General features: G+C 51.8%; 1 protein-coding gene across 1 annotated transcript in view; it reads left to right on the forward strand.

The window, feature by feature from the left end:
- LOC102268415 (uncharacterized) overlaps positions 1–22,221 on the forward strand; it is a 35,348-nt gene extending 13,127 nt beyond the window's left edge. The window contains exons 6-7 of the mRNA XM_070358220.1: positions 7,125–7,200; positions 21,855–22,221. Of these exons, the coding sequence (XP_070214321.1) occupies positions 7,125–7,200; positions 21,855–21,977 (199 nt within the window). The 3' untranslated portion in view covers positions 21,978–22,221. The remainder of the gene's footprint in view (positions 1–7,124; positions 7,201–21,854) is intronic.
- The last annotated feature ends 513 nt before the right edge of the window (positions 22,222–22,734 follow it).

Raw genomic sequence — 22,734 nt, forward strand, 5'->3', positions numbered from 1 at the left:
TCAGGGCCGCCTCTAGCTGAATGCTTCCGGGTGCGCACAGGTATCGGGAAGAGATGGTGGTCTTGCTGGAAAGCTGGTCCTCGGGCCCCACCTGCTTCCCCGACCGTGGAGGGGGATTGGGACGGGGGCTGAGAGCATAGCTGCGCCTCTGCGCGTCTGGAAAGCAAGAAAATGCCCCCTTTCTCGCCCTCAGTCTCCCACCTGCAGGTTGCTTGTGGGACTGATGGCAGCTTTCAGGGCCCCTGACCCAGTGTCTCCTGACTCGTGACTCAAACCCCAAACGTATTTCCAAGCACATTTCTCCAAATAATGTAAAAAACTGGCAAGACTTAAGGGCAACGGGAGGCATGTGTTTCTTATTCATTCATTTACATGAAGGAACTTAAATGTGTGTGGTTTTTTTTTTTTTTTATGACCAATCTGACTTCCAGAAAGAAAAAAAAAAAAATCACCCGTCTTTAATGAGCTTGCTAATGAATTTTTCCTTGAAAAGAGGAAGGCAGCTTTACACAGAAGGGGTTGTGGAGGGAAACAAATTAAGGCCCCAAAGGGTTAAAGGGCAGTGGACAGTGTAGAAGCCGCCATTGTGAGCTGAATCAGAAGGTCTGGGGTGCTGGGAGCATTTTCTTTAGAAGACTGACATTTAACAAGTTGCAAATGAGCCCCAAGAACTGGTTCCTTTTTCCATCTGCGGCTTTGAGCTCTGCCCCCTGTCCTAAAGAAGGACTTAAAGGAGTCTGACTACCTTGGTCTCCCATCCCCGGTTTGAACAGATGGAAAATTCTGGAAAAGAGTTAGTTACAGCTTTCCAAATGAGGCCATCTGAAGCATGGGGTCCCCATGTTGAAAGGAAGAGAATGGTCTGTAGGGGAAGGAGTGGAGGCTTTCACTCTGGGGCACCTCCCCCTAGTTCCAATGGGCAGCCCCAAGTCCCAGCTGCCTGCCTATGGCTTCGGGAGGCTGGGCCATTTTTTCGGTGGGTGTTTATGGCAGGAGTTAAGCTGAGGTAGCGCCCCGTTATGGGCGTGGCATGAGTCAGTGTTTTGGGGCCGGGAGGGAAGAGAATGAAGGGACCCTTGGAAATCCACCAGGAGGAGGTCAGCCCTCTACAGTGTCCACTCCCAGGCACAGCTCCCCGCCCCACCACATGCTGCAGCAGCAGCAGGAGGGATCTCAAGTTCACTTGGATCCAGCAGAGGTCGAGGGTCCCCTCCTCAGTCAGTGCCCAGGCGACATGCTAGCAGTGCCCAAGAGGCTCATTTCTGAATGCCCACACATCCTTGAATTCCTAGTGCCTTCCAGATTTTAGATACTTGGCCCCTTATCCCCGCCTTTGGGGAACTCACCAAGGGCCTCGGCGGTCGTGAGGGGCCTGCAGGCAGAGCAGGTGCAGGACGGCCGAGGCCGGGGCAGGCCCCAACTTGGGAAGGGTGTGTGTGTGTATGTGTGTGAGAGAGAGAGAGAGGAATTAATTAAGGGAGAGGAGAGTGGTGGAGGGTGTAGTCATGACTCTCCTAATTGCTCTCCAATTTCTTTGGGCTTCAACAAAAATCCAGATGGAGGGTTCTTAAGTCCTCCTTCCTGGGAGTCGGGGGGCCAGGGTGGCGGGGGAGGAAGGCTGCCCACCACCTTCTGCCGGGCGTCTCTTTGCAGAGTGAATAGGGTCTTTGGCAGGGGTTTAAGGAGGGGACTTAGCCTGGGAGCTCCCAGGGCGGTGCAGATGGAGACAAAGGCCCCGCAGAAGGAATGTGGGGAGCCCCCCACGGAGAACAGCCACCTGGGGATAATTGGGAGGCCCAGCGCAGATGAGTTTTCCCAGGTTCTGTGAATACATTCTCTCAATAGAAGGTGCCCTTTCTTCACATGAAAAGAGGAAACCTCAATTACCTCCCCCTGAAACAGAGTGTGTGTGTGTGTGTGTGTGTGTGTTCCCTCCGGGGGCTACGGCGGGGCCCCTCGCCCTTGTGTGCATGGTGGGGGCTCCGAGGCGCATAGACGAGAGGCCGCACAAAGCATGTCCAGCTAGCTGCCCCGTCCGCGCGACCCCAGACCAGCCCGGACTCCCCCGACCCGGGGCTTTCTCTTTGCAAGTTTCTCAGGAGGGGGAAGCGAGTCGCCCTGCCTGTAAACAAGAATCTGATCAAACGGGCCTGATGCCTGAGAAACAGCCAAAGGAGACAGGAGTCCAGGGTGGAAAGCTGGGGAGAAGGCTGGTCGGGGGTGGGCAGAGACTGACCGCACGTCTGTGCTGGCCGTCCAGACTTACAGTCGTGCTGGGCCTTCCAGCCCTTCTCTGGGCTGTTCCGTGGAGTTGGGGATCAAGTCATTCCTTCGGGTTAGGAAACTGGGGCTTCTGTGGCTCCGAGATCCACTTAGGAAAGGTGAGAGAGGTGGGCAGTCAGCAGGGGGCTCAGGGTCGGGGCCACCCTAAGCACGGGGGCCTTCTGAGCTGGAGGGAATCAAGTTGGCACTCTCGCTGCCCCCAACTATCCCAAGGACTCAGGCCCTTCTGGAGGAACCCAGGGCAGAGTCCCTGCCATGGGATGAAAGCATCCTGGTTCTGAGTCTCTGCTGGTGACTTTGTTGCTGCTGGCTTCTGGGCCTCAGTTTCCCCATCTGTAAAATGAGGCAGTAGCCTTTCAGTTGTCTGTATTTAGTGAAGCAGAAGAAGCCAGGGATGTTGGCGCTAGAAAGACAAGGGCTCTTTCACCAGAGGAGGGGATGGGGGTCCCTAGGTGTTCAAATTGGGCCCCTACTGGCCTCCTGGCTGGGGGCAGGGACCCCCTGCTACTCAGGCCTGGTCAGTCAGAGGAGAGAGTCCAGATTGGGCACTTTGGGTGCCCCAGGGTCAGGCAGCAGCTCTGCATTGGTCTTCTAGGGACCTGGTTCCAGCCTATGCTCAGGTCCCACTGTGACTATGACCTTGGTCCCCGATGGGCCTCAGTTTTCCTATCTGTGAAATGGGGGCAGTGCAGGATCACGGTCACCTCAGGGTCCATGGGGCCCTGAGTTCCTTCCAGCTGCTCAGGGGTTTGTTTGCTGAGTCTTGAGAGTCAGAGGGCTGGAGATCACTGGTCTTCTGTCTCTCCACCCTCTTTTACTTCCAAGACAAGGAAAGCAGAGACCTGAGGGAGCTGGGTGTGAAGCCCACCGCCCGTGGCCAGGCAGCAGGGTTGGCAGTCGTCAACCAGTCCTCTCGGTCAGCTCTTTGTGAACACGGATCCTAATAAGGCTCGTGGCCCAGAGCAGCTCAGTGGACTATTCTTCCACACAGGTGGGCCGCCGGCCAAGCCTGGAACACCTTTCTGGGCCGTGTAATGAGCCTGGCCCGTGGCTGCGGTCCCAGGAGGGTGTGCCAGGCCGCACCCTTCCCTGCGGCTCGCCCCGGGGCCTTTCGGTCAGGAGACCCTCCGCGGTACCTCCGTGGGTGCCTTGGCCCGGTCCGCGGAGAACTTCCTGAAAAAGCCATCAGGCAGAGAGGCAAAGTTCTGGAAAAGCGATCAGTCGCCTGCCCCGCTGCCCATCCCAGACTCAGTTTTGCAAACATCTCTAGCTGTCTCTTTGTGCTTCGGTGCATGGTAATAAAGAGCGCACAAACCCACGGCCAGGCCTGCACCCGTGATCACCATGGTGGGCTACAGCCTTTGTTTGCTGACCTTGGTTGCTACAATACCTGCGAGCTGAAATGAGGGATCGGGAAATTGCCAGCTTCAATTAGACCGGCAGCCTGCCTTCCCAAGTGCCTCTGCCACTCTATCCATTAACGGTAAACATACGCCAAATAGGCCTTAATTCTCTCTAATTGCCCACTCCTGAAGCAAAGAGTGAAATTCCAGGAAGAGGCGTATGTAAACAGCCCCCATTCCCTGGCCGACTAAAATTAGAGGACTGATGGGGGCCGGTGAGAGGTTGGTGCGGGGGGGACGTGATTTCAAAAGCTGTCCCAATTACCTCTCCTATTTTCATAAATGAGCCCGTAATGTTCAGGGCCCTGGCCTTCACAAAGGTACAGGAAATGAGGTCCGCCAAGAGCTTGCATCTGTTGGGGAAAGTTGTGAGGGGGTGGTCTCTCCTCAACAGGTAGGAGGGCGAGGCTGATGACTGTTGGATAAACTGCGGGCTTCTATTTCTGAGAATCAACATTTTATGAAAAAATCGTCCTTTTCCATCTTTCCCCTGCACTCAACACCCACAAATGATATATATGTATTTTTTTCAATTTCAATACAGTATTTATTGTATAGAAGAAAAGTAGATTGATTAGTAAATAGTAAAAGGTTTGGGGGGAGAAATATATTACAGTAGGAAAAATTCTTTAAAATTTTTATTTCTTTAAATCTATTTTTTAATTAGAGGAAAATTGCTCTTCAGTGTTGCGTTGGTTTCTGCCCTACAACACAAGTCAGTCTCATATATATATACACACACACACACACACACATGTAATTATGAGTGATCCACAAATGATTTGTACCAGACATGCCAGATCAAGGAGGTCCCATTTGCCCCTAGAATCGAGGAACTTTAAAAATCTTGAGAGGCAGTATACATGTAGCTAATTGATGATATTGAACAGCAGAAACTAACACAACATTGTAAAGCAGGTATCCTCCGATTAGAAAAAAAATATCCTATGATAAACCGTAGTGGAAAACAATATTAAGAAAAGAACGTAAATATATGTATCACCGTGCTGTACCGCAGGAAGTAGCAATGTTGCTAATCAACCATACTTCAGTAAAAAGAAAAAGAAAACATTTCCTGAGAAGCAGAGCTAGGGTTTTCTAAGCCTTGTAAGCTCTGGAGGATGATTTTGGTGTAGTCAGCAGGGCTTCCTGCATGCATCCTGAGCGCAGCACGTGCGTTTATGAGTTCTCCGATCAACGTTGCTTGCGACAATTGTTCCTCTGGACCCTAAAAGGAAGCTCGTGTTTTCCTTTGGTTCCAGACACTGACTCATCTCTGCAATGTCTTCATCTGTCACAATTGCAGCCCAGCACCGCAGGGCTGATCCATCACCACGGTCGCAGGGCTGGGACACACGGAGCTCAGAAACCAAGGCATGACTTTGCCGGGGCAACGTCTTTAGTCGCAGCCCGGGGGTCTGCGTGAAAGTTGGGTACGAACAACCAGGAAACTCTGAGGGCTCCCGGGGTCCCTGGGGAAAGAAGCAGGAAAAAAAACCCAGATGCCCTGAGCTGCTTCTGATTTCCCCAGTCCTATTAAAAGACACCAAAGAGAACCAAAGCGGAAAGACATAGCAGAGCCCTTTCCTACCTCTTTGGCCTGTGGGAAAGGGCGGTGACTGTGGTCTTGCCGTGTGTTCCGGGTCTAGAGCCCGGCCGTGCTCTTAGGACTGTGGAGATGGTGACAGGGCCACCCCTGGGTGCTCATGGGTCTCTGAGGAAGGGCTGGAAACTCTCCCGGAGTGGGGGGTCCGCAATACGGCCCAGAGCACCCTTAGATAACCAGTGTACCCTGGTCACCCATGGGCTGATGACTGCTTGATTAACTCTGGTTTTTTAAAAAGACTTCCTGTTTTTTGCTTATAAAATCAACCAGTCAGGGGAATAGAGTGTTTGGGAAGCTCAAGGTCAGGGGAGGAATTCTCAGGAGGCTTGGAAGCAAGAGGTGAGCCCCCTGGAGCCCTGGCCAAGTCTTGGGCACCCCAGTGAGTGAACCATGGGCAAGGGGGTTGAAGTACCCAGATGGCTTAAGTCAGGGCAGGGGGCTTGGAGAGGACCTCTTCCTTCCTTGGGTTTCCTTGGAGGGCTACTGGACTCTCCTTGTTCTTTCTTCCTTTTCTCAAGTTTTAATTTCTCATTCTTGCCTTGATTTGGCTCCCTCCTCACCTTACAGTGCCGATCAAACCTCAGTCATCAGATAAAAGAATTAACAGGGACCTTCTGTGTAGCACAAGAGAACTCTATTGAATACCCTGTGATAACCTATCATGGAAAAGAATCTGGAAAAGAATAGATACATGTATTTGCATCACTGAGTCACTTTGCTGTACACTTGAAACTAACACAATATTGTAAACATCAACTATGCTTCAGTATAAAAAACAAAAAACAAAAAACACACCAAACCCCCCTTAGTCATCACAGACCACCTGTTGGCCACACTTACCTACCAGAGCCTCCTGGGTATATGTTCAACATCAACTCCCTTAACATATTTTTAGAAAATGACTAACCTTTTTTTTTTTTTTTTCTGAGCAGTTTTAGATTTATAGAAAAAGTGAATGGCAAATATAGAGCATGCTCGTCACCTGCCCCCCACCCCCGTTTCCCCCGAGGTCAACATCTGGCATCAGCGTGGCGCACTCGTTGCCATGGATGAGCTGACCTTGAGAATGTAGCTGTTAACTGAAATCCATGGTTTCTATTGTTCTTTGTATCCTACAGTCTGTGGGTTTTGACAGATGTATAATGACACGTGTCTATCACTGGTCAGCTCGTTCTTTTTAAACTTTAAGGCAAATACTTGATGTCAAAGATTTGACAAGCCTGGTCAGGGCTTTTTATATGGGGCTGGTGAAAACTTGTAGGTAAATTGTTCAGGTGAAGCCGTCTGTCCGGGCAGCCCTGTCCCTTCATCTTCCATCTCATGGTTTTAGGACATGCTGCTTATTCAGGACCCCACAACCCTGGCGTGGTCCTCAGCGTACTTCCCTAGTCTCAGCCAGGGCCCGCTGCCCTCGCCCCTCATCATGCGCACGCTACCCTGCACACGCTGACCCTGGTTCAGCTGTGCCCGCAGCGCCCTTCTTCCTGGTAGAATGCGCTTCCAGGAAGCCTTCTATGCAGCCTTTGAGTGTGTCCAGCTCCAGCTGTCACTCACGCAGTGACTCCGAGCCTCTGGGTTCTGTGAAACAGCGTCTAGCAGCACGGGTGGCAACAACCCACCCTGAGGGCCTTGGGGTCATGTCCACGCCAGCCCCCGTCAGCTCCAGATATACCTGGAGCTGGGAGAGGGGGAGCTTGGCAGGTGAGAGCACTCGTGAGTGAGTGTAAAGAGAAGAGAAAGGCTTGATTTCATCAGTTCCACCCTTGAAGTTGGGGCGTCTCTGCTTCCGTTGGGTGAGATTCTCTGAGTGACCCGGTGCTTTCTCGTTCCAGCCGAAGCCATCATCTGGAATCCTCCGTGGTCCAGGACCTCGAACCCGCCACCCCAGCACCCTCTAGCTCCATAATCGTAAGTTGTTGGGGGTGTGGGGGGCACATGTGAGGTTGGTCACCGATGGAGGCGGGCTGCCGCCCCGACAGCCTCGTGGGGAGGGATGGGTGAGCACTGGTCGGAGGTCCCCGCCCAGAAGGGGGTGCCCAGGGAGCCAAGCTGAGTGTGGACCTTGCGGGCTTGCGTTCAGAGGCGCACCCCCACCCTCCTCATGGCATCTCTGTGGCAAAGGGATTCTACAGGTGGCCTCAAGTGCCAGACCCCCACAGAATTGCTCCTCTTTCACAAAGGAAGTGAATGGCCCTTTCATGACCGAGCCCCACTTTGGCTCTTGTGTGGCAGGGCAAACTAGGATGGAAGTGGCCTAGCTGGGGGGCCCTTCGATGGGCCAAGGAGAAAACGCAGGCAGTGGCACCAGCCTCTGAAGCCGTCTCCGAGCTCCAATAATCTTCGCTTGCCTCCCCCCTTGAAATGTCCCAATGGACAGACTTTCTGTCTTCAAAGCTTCGGGCCAAACCTCTTCAAGCTTTTTATTGTTTGGGACTGGGACGCTTAGCAATAATGATGGGTAGTTCCTTTTTTATTTGCCTTGAAAGGCCAAAATATATTTTTGTGTGTGTGACTATAGACAAAGCCGTCTGCTTTCAGATGAACTCTGTCCGTCGTCTCCCACCAGGGAGGTTGTATATACCATGTGTGTCTCTGTGTACTCTTGGGTCTTGAAACAGGTTTCTCATAGGGATGACCATTCACAGGGGTCCTTGGGGAAGCGCCTGCCCCACCAGCGGGCCTGGGGAGCCCGACCCCTGTGTGCACAGGGTGTGGGCCCTGGGGTGGGGGTCTGGCTGCTCTAACGCGTGTTCTGCCTGTGCCTGCATCTGCCATGCTTACGTGTCAAGGACTGTGGGTTCTGTGCTCCTTGGTGCTCAGTGGGATGAGAGCGGGTGGGAGGTCAGAGTACTGTGAATGCCCTACTGTTCTGGTTGGGAAGGCGTTTTGCTGGGCTCTGTTACCTGATCCAAAGAAGCGAGTGGATGAATAAATGAATGCAGGCACGAGAGAATGAATAAACGAATAAATAGTGTAAAGGAGTGTACCCTGAATGAGATCCAGCTGCATATATCACAGATCAATAGATAAGTCGATGAAGCATGGAATCAGTATGTAAATAGGGCCATGCAGAAACCGGTATCCGGTTATCCTGGACTAAGGCACACAAGCAATTCAAATGCATAGCACCTATCGCTTGTCCATAAAAGAAGAAACACCTACATGACAGAAAGAGAGAATGAGGAGTCTGGACGTGTAAACCAGGGGTGAGGCTGGGAAGGTGAAGCCCATCAAAGTGAACAGATGGGAGAGAGGGTACCAGGGATTGAAAGCGGCAAGGAAAATGGAAAGATGCAAATTAATATGTAAAAAATAAGGTAACTTTTAAAATTAGGAGGTGAGAAAAATACTCCCCATAAGGAGGACTATGTCAGGTTATTATAAGCCAAGCATTAGGATTAATCCAAATACGTGCTCTTGGCAGTAGAAAAAAAGAGAAGACACCAGACGAAGAGCTCAAAGAATAGTTAAAAATGAAAAAAGACCCAGGAACGGAGATGAGATTTAACTTTAACCCAGAGTTGTCCAATTCTGGGCACACATGAATAAAGACTGAAATGAAAGTTAAAAAAAAAAAAAGAGAAAAAAATGAAGGGGAGGATGAGTGAGCAGTGGACATACCTGGATCCAGAAGGGAGCATGGCAGAAAGGGTTTTGAGTCATCCAGTCCTGCGAACTGAGGTCTGTTCCATGAAAGGATTAAAAAGGAGAATAAAATATCTAAATAAAAATCTAGAAATGTGGAAGAAAAAGTAACGGGTGTGAAGTCCAGAAAAATATTAGTGGGTGAATAGATAAACATATAAAAGCAGGCAGTGCCAGCAGTTGAGCAACAGACGGTCATGAATTGAGGGCTGTGGTTAGTCCGACCCTGAAAGCCACAGGACTATCAAAAAACAATAAATATCTCAATAAACGAGTGAGCGAGCATCTAAAGAGACAGAGACAGCATGCAGTGAGGAGGGGGAGAGGCCGTGGTCACACCAAAGCTCCAGGACGATGAAAGAAGACAAGCGAGAAAGGAGGAGACGTGCAAAGTTGCAATGAAAGAGAGAGGATAAAAAAGGTGGTAAGTGAGTAGATCCTCGGAAGAAGGCGAGGCTAGGAATCCAAACCGTGGGTCAGCATGGGTCAAAATCTGAGCACGCTCTCCATTAGTAGAGGAGTAAATACCTAATAAAAAGAAAAACAAAAGCAGGAAGGAAGAATGGTGTGAAGGAAGGAAAGCCAGAGGGAAAGACTGACTGAGAGGTGGAGCTGAAGGGCCCGGGGGTGCTGTTTGCAGGTGACATTAGGCTCCATCAGGTCGTGGCACCTGAGCTCCAAAGAATACAAGAAAGAGAGAGAGTAAAAGAGAGAAACAGTGAAACTGAAAATGGGAAAGAAACGACAAGCAGAAGTCAGATTAGAAATGCAAAGAGAAAAAGGAATGTACTAATAGATAAATGCGTATATAAGAGAGAGGTATTCTAGGAATAGGAATGTGAGGGGCGTGAACCACGCGCATGGGTGAATTCACATCTGGGCTTCTGAGATGGGTCACCACCCACCCAACCAGGAGGCAGGTCAAAGCCGAAATAAGTAAGGGAGGACCTCAGAGAGGCTAGGGAGGGGAGGACCCATTGCTTGTATATTATCATGTATCCAATTAGGTACCCTGCCATCTAGAAGTGTAAAAACCATTATCAAAGAGAAAGGAAGCCTGAATGGGCACATGAATGCATGAATGACTGAGAAAAAAAAAATTGCAGTGACCAGTGAGGCTGATGTTGCGAGGCGTGTTAGGGTTCAGCCACTTCCTGGTGCCCAATCTCCAAAAGAAAGACAGGCAGTAAGAAAAAAGCCTGAAAGACTGGTAGAAAAGAACAATTAATTAAGATGGGAGGGAAAAAAATAAAAAGTTTTTATAAGGAAGTAAAAAAGATAATAAGTATGTCAGTGAAGTGTGTGAGAGGGGCCTGGTTTAGCACAGATCATCCACATTCATTCAGATGTCTGGCCCGAGTTGATAAATAGTAAAAAGAACAATGCGTAAATAAAAGCCTGAAGGAATAAACACACGCATTCCACAAGAAGGCAAGGAAAGGAGTTTGAAAAATTGAAGGGGAGATGGGGAGAAAGAAAGATATGGGAGAAGAAATGAAAACAGACAGAGGGAAGAAAAAAGGCAGTTCCTGGATAAGTACTTAATGAACATATTATTCACTAAATATAAAAACTAGTAAAAGCTGAAGTTCATCGGAAAGAAAGAGTAAATAAGGGGATGGCTGTGTGAATGAATGAATGAATGAGGAAGGGGACTTAGATGAGTTAGTCTCTGCACCTGAGGCTCTTGAGAATCGAAGAATTGCCAAAAGAGCCAGTGAGGACAGAGGAGGGGCACAGACAATTAAGACAAGATGGATATTAGCCATAAAAACATATTGAATGAATAAATAAATATGTACATAAATTACGAGAGAGAAGGCCATGCTAGAACAAAAAGATGAGAAGGCACCATGCACCAGGAATCGTGAGTGATTCAAAACTGGGCTCCTGAGAGAGTGAAATAAGTCCTCCCGCAAATCACCAGTGCAAGGAATTAATGAACCAAAGGGGCCCTACGTGGACTGGTGCCGAGAAGGCTCCAGGAACCACAGATGCTAGGTGATCCCATTCTGTGCACCTGAGGCCCATAAGTGAAAGAATAAATATTGCAATAAAAGAGTGACAGAAAGAATGAATGGACCCACGAATGCCTGAATTCATGATGGGAATGCCTGAGGCGGCCCATGGGATGGTCGCTCACCTCACCCCGCACACCTGAGGTTCCTAAGACTGAAAGAGAAGCAGAGAAAGAAATGGGGCAAAACGAAACTTAAGTGAAAGAGAAAGGTGGGGGACCCAGCAGAAAGGAGTGAAGATGTGGGTGTGTTGGAGAGAAGGGTCTGTTAGGAATAGGGGTGAGGTGTTCATCAATCCTAATGATGGATAAGGTCATCCAGTCCCCTTTTCTAGGGCAAAGGAGGATGGAGAGATTAAAAAAGAAGCAGCAGCAAAAAAAAGAGAGAAAAGAAAGACGGTAAACCAACCACCAAAGTGATAAATGGTTCGTTAAGAGAGGTTGTCTGAACAGGAACGATAATTAGTTTACATACGATTCCTTAAATAGATAAAAGCATTGCACCTTTCCGAGAATAAATGAAAAATAGACCAAACACCCAGCCCCAAGACAAGGCTGCACCTCCAGCCTTTTATTATCTTTATATCATAAAATATAGGCAATGGAGGTCCATAAATAAAAGAATAAATAGCAAAATGTAGAAGGTGACTAGTGGCGAGGAAGAAAGATTGCAAAGGCAGGTAAGCACATGGGCTGATAATGGTTATTTTGCACGTGGAGTTTTGACCGCTATAATCATTTCCCAGGATAAGCCAGGATAAGAATGAAAGGCAGGGCAAATGCGAGACTGCACGAGTGAATGAATGAAATGGTGTTGCTTGGACCAGGGGTGTTGCATGTGGGATCCTGACTCATCCTTCTTCACCTGAGTTTGTAAAAATGAAGGAATGAAAGTAAGCGTGAGAGAAATAAGAAAGCAGAAATGGAAATAATGTGTAAACAAATAAGAAGGGAGACCTTCATGAACCAAAGGCTATGATTAAAGTCATGCTGTTGAAGTCAGTAGGTAAAGGCATCAAATCTAAATGGATGAGTGAATGAATGGAAGAAATGGATGCATGGAAGGAAGGAAGGAAAGAAGGCAAAGGAAGAAGGGAAATGAAGGAAGAGAGGGAGGGAAGGCTTCCTGTTTGGGCCCCCGGGTTCCCAGCAGCTGGATGGAGTGGGTGGCCCTTGGCATGCGGTGTGCTTGTGACACGCATTCCCTGGCGGGGAGGGGCTGGCCCAGGGGGGCCCTTGCCTGGAGGGCCCCTGTCACATCCTGGCTGTGGGGGCCATTTCACCTCATTGCTCTCGTTCCGTTTTCCCCATGTGTAGACGTGGAATGGCATCGACTCCCTGCTTGGGTGGATCGTGGGGGCAAATGCTGCCCTGCCTGTTGGCAGTGCCCCGTCTAGAGCCCGGGAGAGGCAGAAGGGCTCAGGCCCCAGGTGCCTGCAGAAGGTTGCGGGAACAGGGGGTGTTGGGCCAGGTGGATGTCCTGGCCCCTCCCTGGGCATGGGTCACCTGTGGGGGAGGCTTTTCCCGCCAGGGGGCAGCAGAGGGTCAGGGAGCAAGGGGCCCTGGGTGGAGCGTTGTCCTGGTAGGGGTGCCCCCTGCCTCCAGGGCCCGCTGTGCTGTCCTGGGGCGGGGTGGGGGGCCCCCCTCAACTCCAGGACCTGTGCAGGGGAGAGGCGGGCGGGAAGGGGGCCTGCACGGCCTCATCACAGAAACCTTGTTCCCGCAGCTTTCTGAAACATGTCCAGGAGCCCTCCAGCGGGGTCTTCCGTGGGTGGGCTGCCGTCCGTTCCCAACTCGGGGTGTCCTGGGGCAGGTGCATCTCAGCCCAGGGTTGGCAGAAGTGGTCCCAGGACCCCGCCCCTTCCCCTGGCATCCCCAGAGCCCGTTTCAAGGCCTTGCTACCTTCTCAATTGTTTTGCGATGTACTCTCTGTATTTTGGCAAAAAAAAAAAAAAAAAATGGCCTTTGCATGGTGTGTTGTTGAACGCGTCTTCTCTCCTCCCGCCCTGCCCCCGCCCTGCCCCTCGTTGGGGCTGTTTGTACTGATAATTTCGAATCCCAGGGACTCCCTGGTTCTGTGTAGTCTCTTTTTCTCTGTATTGGTAGGATTTGTGCACCTGTCTGTGGTGTGCCTGTGTCTGTCTATCAATCCAAGGATCAAAGTCCCTCTTGACTTCTCGATTCCAGTCTGGGACATTAAAAATAATAAAAAAAAATTGGATTCCTAACCAGTGCCCTGAACGTGAGGAGCCCAGTTGGCTGGACCCAGGATTCGTGGCTGGGAGTGCGGGGAGCCCCGGGGGTGGAGTCTGGTGAAGGTGGGGCTGGAGCGTTGCCTGGTGGGCAGGGCTGAGGGCTGGCTATCCCGCTAGGAGTGACTTTGGGCCCTGGGTGGGGACAGGGAGTGGTCGGGGTGGGGTGGCGAGGGGTGGGGTCGGTGGTTCTAGTCCAGCCCAGCGATGCCCCAGGGTGCTCAGATGTCGGGTGGCAGGGAGGCGGAGAAGCAGAAGCCACGGCTACAGACAGGGTGCAGGGAGGGAGCCAGGGGGCCCAGGGGCAACCTCTGCGCTCTTAGCGCGGGCCCTGAGTGGACGCAGGCGGCCTTTAGGAGACGGAGGAAGCAGAGTCACGTGTCAGGAGCTACCCTTCCCTGCCTCCAGTGCCATGTGTCCGGGCCATGTGAGCAGAGCTTTGTGGGCCTGAGGTGGCTCTGGGGCTTCAGGGCTCTGCTCTCTTCTCTTTTGGAATCTGGGGGCCCGGGTTCTGCCTGAAGCCTGGGGTGGGGGGTGGCGCACTTCTTAACCCCAAAGACAGCTACTCAGGGAAGGGTCCCCAAAGAGCCCCCCAACCACCCCAGGCGTCATCGCATGGGCCGGAGTGGGGGTTGGGGGAGCTTGGGGCAGGAAGAGCCTGGGAGGGTCTTTTTGAAGAACCCGAGTGTGGTTGTTTTAAAAGGCAGCTGAGGGTTAGAAGACAGAGAAAGTGTTAGGTGTAGAATGGGAGGGGATCACAGCCCAGTTCGCAGAGGAGATGGGCAGGAACAGAAGCAGACCCCTAAGGAGAGGGGCCTCCTCCCGGGGACCAAGGGGCTGTCCAGGGTCATGTGGGTGGAAATAGGCCAGTGGGGGAATGTCCTGGGGGAGGGTGGGTTGGGATCGGGTGAGTTCTGTCCTAGGAATGCTGGGGACCTGAGGGTCCCTGGGTCAGGGTTTCTGAAGGTCTCCAGTTTTGGGATGCTGGGTTTCAGCCCAGGACTGCCAGGGCTGCAGAAACCAGGGGTGGAAATTCCACACGGGCCCCCATCTGGTTCTGTCCGTACCCGACCCACGAGGTCCAAGGTTGGGTTTCAGCGCTCCTCTCTGATCACGGCCTGTCTCAAGTGCGTGCTTCTTTTCCCTTTTCAAAGAAAGAACAAATTTTGTCTGTTGACTTTGACCTTTGCATGCACCCCTTGCACAAATCCTTCCCTTGATGGTACCAGGAGCTGCAAGTCTCCTTGGATTTCTGTATGACTCCCAACTCAGGGAGGTTGGCCTTGGGGCTGGCCTGCCAGAGGATGGAGGGCGGAGGCTGGGCGTCTGGGGCAGATGGGCCAGAGGCCCTGTTGTGATCTTACTGTAAATGGTGTGGATAGCACATGAGCTGGAGCAGATCACGCATCATTTGACATATCAATCATCTTTATTTCTCCCCTTCAGATTCTGTTTATTCTGCACACTATTTTTTTAATGGACATCTAATTTTTTAAAACGAGCACCCATTTTTTTAAACCCAGTTGCTATTCTTCACCACATACACTTTTTTTTTTTTTTAATTTTGCATCCCACCTTTTCCATATTCCGCTGTCAACATTTTTCTTTCGTCCATACACTTTATCACCTCCCTGGCTGCCTTGTGTCTCATTGAGTGGCTGTGTCAGGCATTCACCACATCAACCTGCTATTATTACTCTTGCTATGCAAAATTCATCTTTTTTAATGTTACAAATTATGCCACAGCTAATAACTTAGCACACCCCCCTTTTTTTCATTCTTATGAATTATTTTCCCACACCTAGAAGTGATCTTTGCTTTGTGGTATGTCAATTTCTCCTGCTAGGCTGTGAACCCTTGAGGGCAAAGAGCTTGTTGCATTGATCTTTGTATCTCTAATGCTTGTAATGTTGTAGATACGAAATGTTAGATGAGAGGATAGAAGGGTGGATGAAGATGTGAGTGAGTGCCTGGTTGGCTGTTGGAAGAGAGGATGGGAGAATGGATGAGTACATGGAGTGGTGAATGAACAAATGAATTTTCTGTGTTGAGTTTCTTGAGAAAAGGCCAGGAATTTTTGTATGACTACTAATTTCAGAAGGCTTGTCGCATTTTATGATGTCCAGTGATGTATTAGCATTTTGTTAAGATGTTGCTAATTTATCTCTGTTAAAAAGTGTTTTTCTGTCATTTTAACTTGCACTGCTTTGATGACGAATGACGGTTGAACTTTTTACTGTGTTTGTTAAAAAAAATTGCATCTTCTGTGAACTGTTTGTCCAAGTCCGCTGGATCATGGCTTTGTGATAAGACTGGCCAAGGATGGAATGAGGGTCCTTGGGATGTAGTGAGCCCTTCATCCCTGGAGTCATTCAAGGGACAGGACAGACAGATACTCGATGAGGGTAGCTTCAAGGAGATTCAATCAGTAGGAGTGGGGTTGGCCTAGATGACGCTTCAGGTCTCTTTGACTCTTCCTGGAAAATGTGCATTGGGATGATATTCTCCCTTTGGCAGCCCAGTGACGTTTAAGGTGGCTTCTCCTGGGTGGGTTTGTGCATTTATGATTTATAAACTCTCAAATCACCCTCTGTAACTCTTGTGGTGCAGGAATCTCTTTGACCCTCCAAGGTCCAGACAACTGTGCCGCCATCTTGAATAGTTACGTGGTGGCCTTCCGGCCTCCACCCCCCGCCCCCATTTCACTTTGAGGAAGACAACCCCTTGGATCACCACTTGCCACCTCTCAGGGCAATCAGCTGAGGCAGTCTGCTGCCCTTCATGTTCCTAGTGCCCTCTGATGTGTGAGCCACTGTCCCATTGGCCTCCATGGTGGTCTTTGGGGTTTAATTAAATATGTCAGATTAGGTCAGATAGTGAATCTGCCTTCAGAAATGGGGCAACTCAATTCCACGAGCCAAGGAGTAGAATGGGCCCCATGTTCTCCTTGGGCTTCCCTCATGGTTCACCCCAGGGGTAGCCAGGTCTCAGAAGTCATCATGGCCATTCGGGAAGGGCATGTGACCCAAGAAGGCTCGGCCCTGCTTTCCAGAATACCCTCTGCTTGCAGTCGAGGGAAGACCCGTCTACTATACTATAGACCGTCTACTATAGCACTGAGCGCTGTTTGCCTGTGTCAGAATTTCTCACCCACATGTTTGGGAGGCCAGTGACGATTCCCAACATTACTTGGATCCATCCATCCATCCATCCATCCATCCATCCGTCCATCCATTGCATTTGGCCTCTTGACCTGGTGCTTTGGCCTTTCCCTTTCCTGAAAGCAAACCCTTTCCTTGTGGGCAGGCTGTGTAGCGCCATGGGCTGTGGTTATGAAGTGAACGCCCTTACTTGTGGCTTCTTCCTCCGGGGTCACTGCTCTGAGCATGTCCCAGCTGGATGTCATCTGCCACATCACCCACACGGCTTCCTTCCCCATGGCGCGTTCCCATGCATCACACACTGCGAGGGATCCAGGGCCCAGGGGCCCAGGGTGTCCCCCGTCCCTACCCGTGAGTGGAGATGTGCCCCCCACCCCCAGGCCACCTTGCCTGGTGCATGGTCCCTGCCATGAGCTTTGCCCTCAGCCTCTCCGCTTCCTCTACCAGATGACAGCGGTTGTAACTCATCCTTCCATCCCTCCATTCACTCCACTCCCAGCCCGAAAACATTTGAAAAGGTCAGCTGGTGCTATACTAGAGCTGGGTCACAAGGTTGCATTCCGACACCCCCTCTCGAAAGAAAAGATGAGCGTGTTTGCTGGGGGCTAGCCACAAGGCGGGATCCTTGATTCGGCGTGCCCACCCCTCTGCCAGAGTTCTGTTGAAATTTTGATTGCCCTCTCCAACTTTGTTCCTCCGCAAAGTGGGTTGATTAGTAATCAGCAAGCTGTGTTCCCTGGGTGCTCAGAAATCATAGGCCAGAGTCTCAAGAGGCCAGAATGATAGCTGGAGTGGGGGGGGGAGTCTGAGACAAACAGCCGATTCTGGCCATGAGCAGGATTTCGAGTCATTAGGACACCCTCATCTTGCACAAAGGGCGAGTTTCAGAGTCCTTCCTGTCCCTTGGAGATTGGTTCATTCTGGGCTCTATTGAGAGAAAATTGGGGGAGATAATTGCTGGTTTGGATGGTGAGGGTCATACCCCCCTGTGAGGTCTGCATAGAACAATCTGTTGGGACAACTGGGCATCCAGGCCGCCTGGCACTTGGCAAACCCGGGATGCATCCGCGATCCAGGTTCCCAGCCAGGCGGGGCTTCCCACCTTAGATCTCGGGGGCTCTCCTGGGAATTCTGCGTTTGACTTACTGCCTTAGACAGTAGGTATAATGGACAAAGCCAGGACCCTGGAGCTGGACAAGCATGTGGTTTAAACTCATGGGCACAGCCGAGTTCTGCCTGCTGGGCAGAGCATGGCACCCACCTCGCAGGGCTGTTGTGAGGATCTGCTGTAACCAGGGTTTTGAACTGTGATCCTGTAGGGTGGTGCGCGTGCCCCCGGGAGTAGGCGGCAGGTGGTGGGGTGACCGGCCATGAGGGGCAGCCTGATTGGGGCAGCTTAGTGGGCAATCTTTCTAGCAAGCACACAGTGGGTATTATGGGACCGAATGCTGAATTCGTATGGCATTCGAAAGGTAGGTAGGAGTAATTTGGGGGTTAGGGTTAGGCTGGGGAATGGGGCACTGTCCTGGACCCCTGGGGTACGCGTTCACACCCACCTCTGGAATAGGTTGTATCTTGCCTACCACTGTGTCTGGCCTGTGGGCGGCACTTACCCTCCATAAGAGACCCCTCCCAGCAGTATCCTCCCCGCAAAATATTAGGCACCAGTTGTCAAAGACACTACCCCCACCTCCCCACCCCCCACCGCCCAATGTCCCCTCTTCCCCTTCTCGACATTTGGGCTCAAATTTCAGCCGCCTGGGTGCCTAACACAGTACCAGGCCAGTGGTAGGGGTCGCCTTCCATTCCTGTCGGAAGGATGGATGAGTAGATGGTCGAATAACACAACTGTAACCCAGTGTAAGCAGCGATCGTTTGTAACCTTGACTAAGAGACTGTCCTCTGCTCCTGATTAACCTGTTAACCAGTTACTGTATCTTACGGACCTTTGTATGATATATGTTGTTTGAAAACCAGGACTCTGATTTCAGATGTCACTTGGTGGCACTTTCGCTGTCCAATGAACGAGTCGATGTTCTGTGTTAGAAATGAGAATCTGGCTAACGTGTAACTAACCGTGCACCGTCGGTCAAGGCACTGCGCTCTGACCGTCGGTCTTCTTTTGGTCTCCTTTTTTCTAAGCCGTGGGTCACCGGAAAGCTTACCTCACAGGGTTGTTGTGAGAGCTCAGGTTGGGTGAACTCTAACAGCGTTCATTAAATGCTGGCTGTCACTGAAAGTGATCATGTGTTGGGTGCTGTCTGGAAGGGAGCAGGGAAGCTTTTGCTAGTTCTAAATGAATAAAAAGTTGGTCTTGACCTTATAATAAGATTGTATTTCCGACAGTCACTGGGACGTGTGAGACAGAGGTCAAGTGGCCTGAGAGTGTTCAGTGATGCAGGTCCAGAGTAAATATTGGCTCAGTTAATGAGTGATGGCTCCTCTCCTTCCTCGGAGGCTCCTTTCCTCTGCCCGCCCTCCCACCCTGGATGGCTGTTTGTCACGCGCAGGTGACTGTTCCTGCCAGGTCTGTGGAGTGACTTTTGTGAGTCCCCCGAGGGTATTTGTTAGTGGGGAGGAGCAAGGACAGTGTAGACAGAGCCCAACGAGGGGTTTCTGGGTAACATCTTAGGGACTAAAACGCCCTCTTCTGCCCTTTAGGGGAAAGGCTCCTGCTCAATTGGCATGCGGGCCCATTTAACAGACGAGCGAGTTGTGTCCAAGCCAGGATTGAACAGTCTTCCATGAAAAGCCAGAGGGTGCTCTCCCAAACTCAGTCAAAGCAAACCCTCCCGGTTCCGCGGCTGGTCTCTGCCAGCCCAAATGTGCCCCAATGTGTCCCTGTCCCCACCACGTGCCTAGCAGTGCCCCCGTGGAGCTTCAGTGGGACCTGGAAACTTGGCCGAATTAGATATTGCCCCTCTTCCTGCTCAGGAGACCTCCCCTTGGGGTCATTGTGGATCCAGGGGTCTCCACAAGTCCATGGAATTCCTTTCTTGGCCCTTATCTCACATGCGGACAGCAGGGTTCTGCAGAACACCCCCAGATTCCATTCCAGGTGGGCTGGAGTCGGGGGTCTCCTCTGGCCCCTCCCCCTGCAGAAACCTCCCTGGCCCCCTCATTTGGCCTCTGGCTTTCACAGCCTCAGTGGGCTGTGTCCACACGTGGCCACCCTGTGTCCTTGAGAACTTTTTGGAAGCTCCCGAGGGGATCCCCACGTAGAGACAGGTGGCTAGGGCCCTCCTCCCAGGGGACTGTGAGTCTGTGTGTAGGTGTCTGCTCCTGGACAGTCCTCAGGCCTGTGTGCCCAGGGGTGAGGAGTGTTTTCAGGGCCTTGTCCTCCTGAGCAGGGCAGGCCTGGGTCCCCGTCTCCAGAGGGCAGGGAGAAAGCTGAGGCTCAGTGAGGGTTAGGGTTTCAATTCAGAGTCAGGGTTCTCAGTGAGGGTTAGGGTTTCGAGTCAGGGTCAGGGTTCTCAGACCCCTGTCCCTGACTCTGAAACTTAGGCTTCTCTGACCCTGATGGTCCTGCTGCCTGTGTAGTAGGCGCTTAATAGATGGTCACTGATGGGCAAGCGGGGTTTTAGTGGATGTGAAAAGCTGAATTGATTGTTGGCCGATGGACACATTGACTATGCATGCATCTGTAAGAGGAAAGAGGGTGTTCCTTGGCAAAGACTCTCCAGGGCAGACCCTGAGGGTCTCTGTCTGAAGTGTGGGCTCACCCTGGGGAAACTTCTGGATGCAAATAGCTGTCTTGTGACTGTTTCTGGAAATGTTTATATCTAGAATAAAACTTTATTTGGGCTAAAAAAATGTACTCCTATGTGTTGTGGTCCAAGTGATTTTTAAAAAATGTTGTTGGCACATGGTTATTTTCTTCTGTACAGCCAAGTGACTTGGTGTTACATATATAGTCTGTTTTAATATTCTTTCCCCCTATATGTTATCACAGAGTATTGAATTCGGTTCCTTGTGTTACGCAGAAGGTGGTCCAGGCGGCGTTGCTAATGTGGCGTTTGGCAGGTCCCCGGTGGCAGAGGTGTTCTGGCCACGCCCTTGCCCACTCTGGGTCTCAGGAGCCCTCACTCTGGGGGAGGGGAGGTCTTTGACCTGAGAAGTCTTTATCCTTACCATTGGTGACCATCCGCCTTCGCCTGTAAGGTACATGCCTGGTCTGAGATGCCGCCTGGTCACCCAGCAAATGAGTGGGGATTGGATCCCAGACCTTGATTCCTTTCTTCCATTCTCTCTTGTCTCCCCACACTGGGGCTCGGGGGGCATGGTCATCTTACCCGCTGGAGTTCTGGTGGTGACAGCACCATTTGCCAGTGCAGTGGCCCTGAGGGGTTACTTGAACCACCCCAAGCCTGGTCCCGTCTCTGTAGAATGGGTACATAACGGCAGTGTCTGCTCAGGGGCTGCTGGCTAACCTGTCTCGATGGGCCCCGTACACTGGTCCCAAGAATCAAGGTCTGACATTCAAAGCTATCTAAGCACCTATGTGTGTGTGGCCTGGATGGGTTTGTTCACCTGTAATCTGAAAATAGTCACGTCTGCCTGGCGTGGTTATTGTCGGGTTCGAGGAGGTTGTTTATGTGAAAATCAGTGCTTTGTTACCTGGCCTCCGGTTTGAGGTTGGCCACAGCGCCCTGCCGCCTGTGGGTCCTGATCACAGAAACCCTGTGCTTTCTGGAACTATGGTGGCCCCAGAAACTGCCGGGCGGGGTGGAGGGTGTCAGGGGAGCACCGGCCAGCCTAGGGGACGCAGTGAGGGACAGGAAGCTTTGCTCTTCAATGGAGAGATGTAACAGGTTCAGAGGGGAGGGGACTGAGGTCCAGGTAGGCAGAATCAGGGAGAATTTTCAGAAACCCCCAAAGGAGGAGTAGGTTCCCAGGGGGCTCAGATGGTAATGAATCTGCCTGCAATGCAGGAGAACCGGGCTTGATCCCTGGGTCGGGAAGATCCCCTGGAGAAGAGCATGGCAATCCACTCCAGTATTCTTGCCTGGAGAATCCTATGGACAGAGGAACCTGGCAAGCTACAGTCCATGAGTTTGCAAAGAGTCAGACACGACTGAGTGACTGACACTTCCTCTTTCAGATGGGGAGGAAGCTGGTAGTTTAGAAAATGCCCTGGTCTAATTGGTAACGGCTTGGACAGGAGAGCTGGGGTGGTTTCTCCCAAGGCCAAGAGATCTAGATTTTGGTTGGTTAGGTGAGGACCATTGGAGTTACTGGTGCAGGAGCATGTGATGCTTCTGGAACTTACAGGAGGAGGAGACCAGGGAAGGGGTGATGTGAAGGGTGCCAGGTGGAGGGCAAGAGCTTGTGGCTGGGTGCTCCCCTGTCCCTGTGTGGTCCAGGCCCCGAGCATCCCTTCTCCTCAATGTGTCTGCCCCTCGCCTCCTGTCTGCCTGTGTGCTTAAGAACTCTTGTCGGCCTGTGAGCCCGGGAGCGATGGCCTTCATCTGCGCCTGTCTCTCTCAGCCTCCACAGCCACAGGGGACGCCTGCACACCTTCCCACGGGACAGGCTGGACCTAAAGACTCTGGACCGGGGCCGACCCCCTTGTGCAGAGGGGCGTGTCCTCCCTGCCTCCTCTCCCTCTGACTGATGGACTTCACTGATCTGAGTGTCAGACACGCGGGCCGGACCCCCTCCCCGCCCCTCATGAACCCTGAGACTTGGGGGAGCGCCGGGCCTTGCTGTCCACATCTGAGAAATGGGCTCAGACACCTACCTCACAGGGCTGTTGTGAGGAGCCTGTGCCAGGGTCGGAAAGCACCCTCCCCCGGTGGCGGGGGCGGGGCTTGGCACGGCCCATTGTGCTCTCAATAAATGTTTCTTGTCTTAACAAAAACAGCGATGGATGTGCTACTAATCTGAGGAGGGGTGAATGTCGGGATGCTGTCTGGCTGGGGGCTTCCCGTCACCTTGGGCCCGTGTGATGGGGGGGTGGGGGAGCCAGCTCGGGTCCCAGGAAGCCACCTGTCCCCTGCCTGTCGGGCACTCGGGGGCGATGGGAGGCCCAGAAGCAAAGCTGGCCTGCTGGGCTCCTGAGGCAGATGCATGTTGGGATGAACTAACCTGGGCTGGTCCCCTTCTTCTGCTGGTTTTAGGATGCCAGGTTTCTTTCCAGAAAGGCATGTAGACAGGAGATGGAGGAAGTCTGTGCAGGTCCCTGGAGCCCCGGAGGTGCTGCTCCAGGCCTGTGATTCTTCCTCCCATTTCTCACACATCCCCAGGGCCCTGGCAGGGGGCCTGGTAGAACAGTCATAATGCTTAAACCGATGGTGAGTGGACTGCCATGCGGTCCAGCCGGGCTGTGACCCAGGGCCAACATTCATCCCACCAGTTGGCTTCTGAG

The sequence above is a fragment of the Bos mutus genome, chromosome 21 (genome assembly GCF_027580195.1).
Source record: "Bos mutus isolate GX-2022 chromosome 21, NWIPB_WYAK_1.1, whole genome shotgun sequence".
In the NCBI taxonomy this organism is placed as follows: Eukaryota; Metazoa; Chordata; class Mammalia; order Artiodactyla; family Bovidae; genus Bos; species Bos mutus.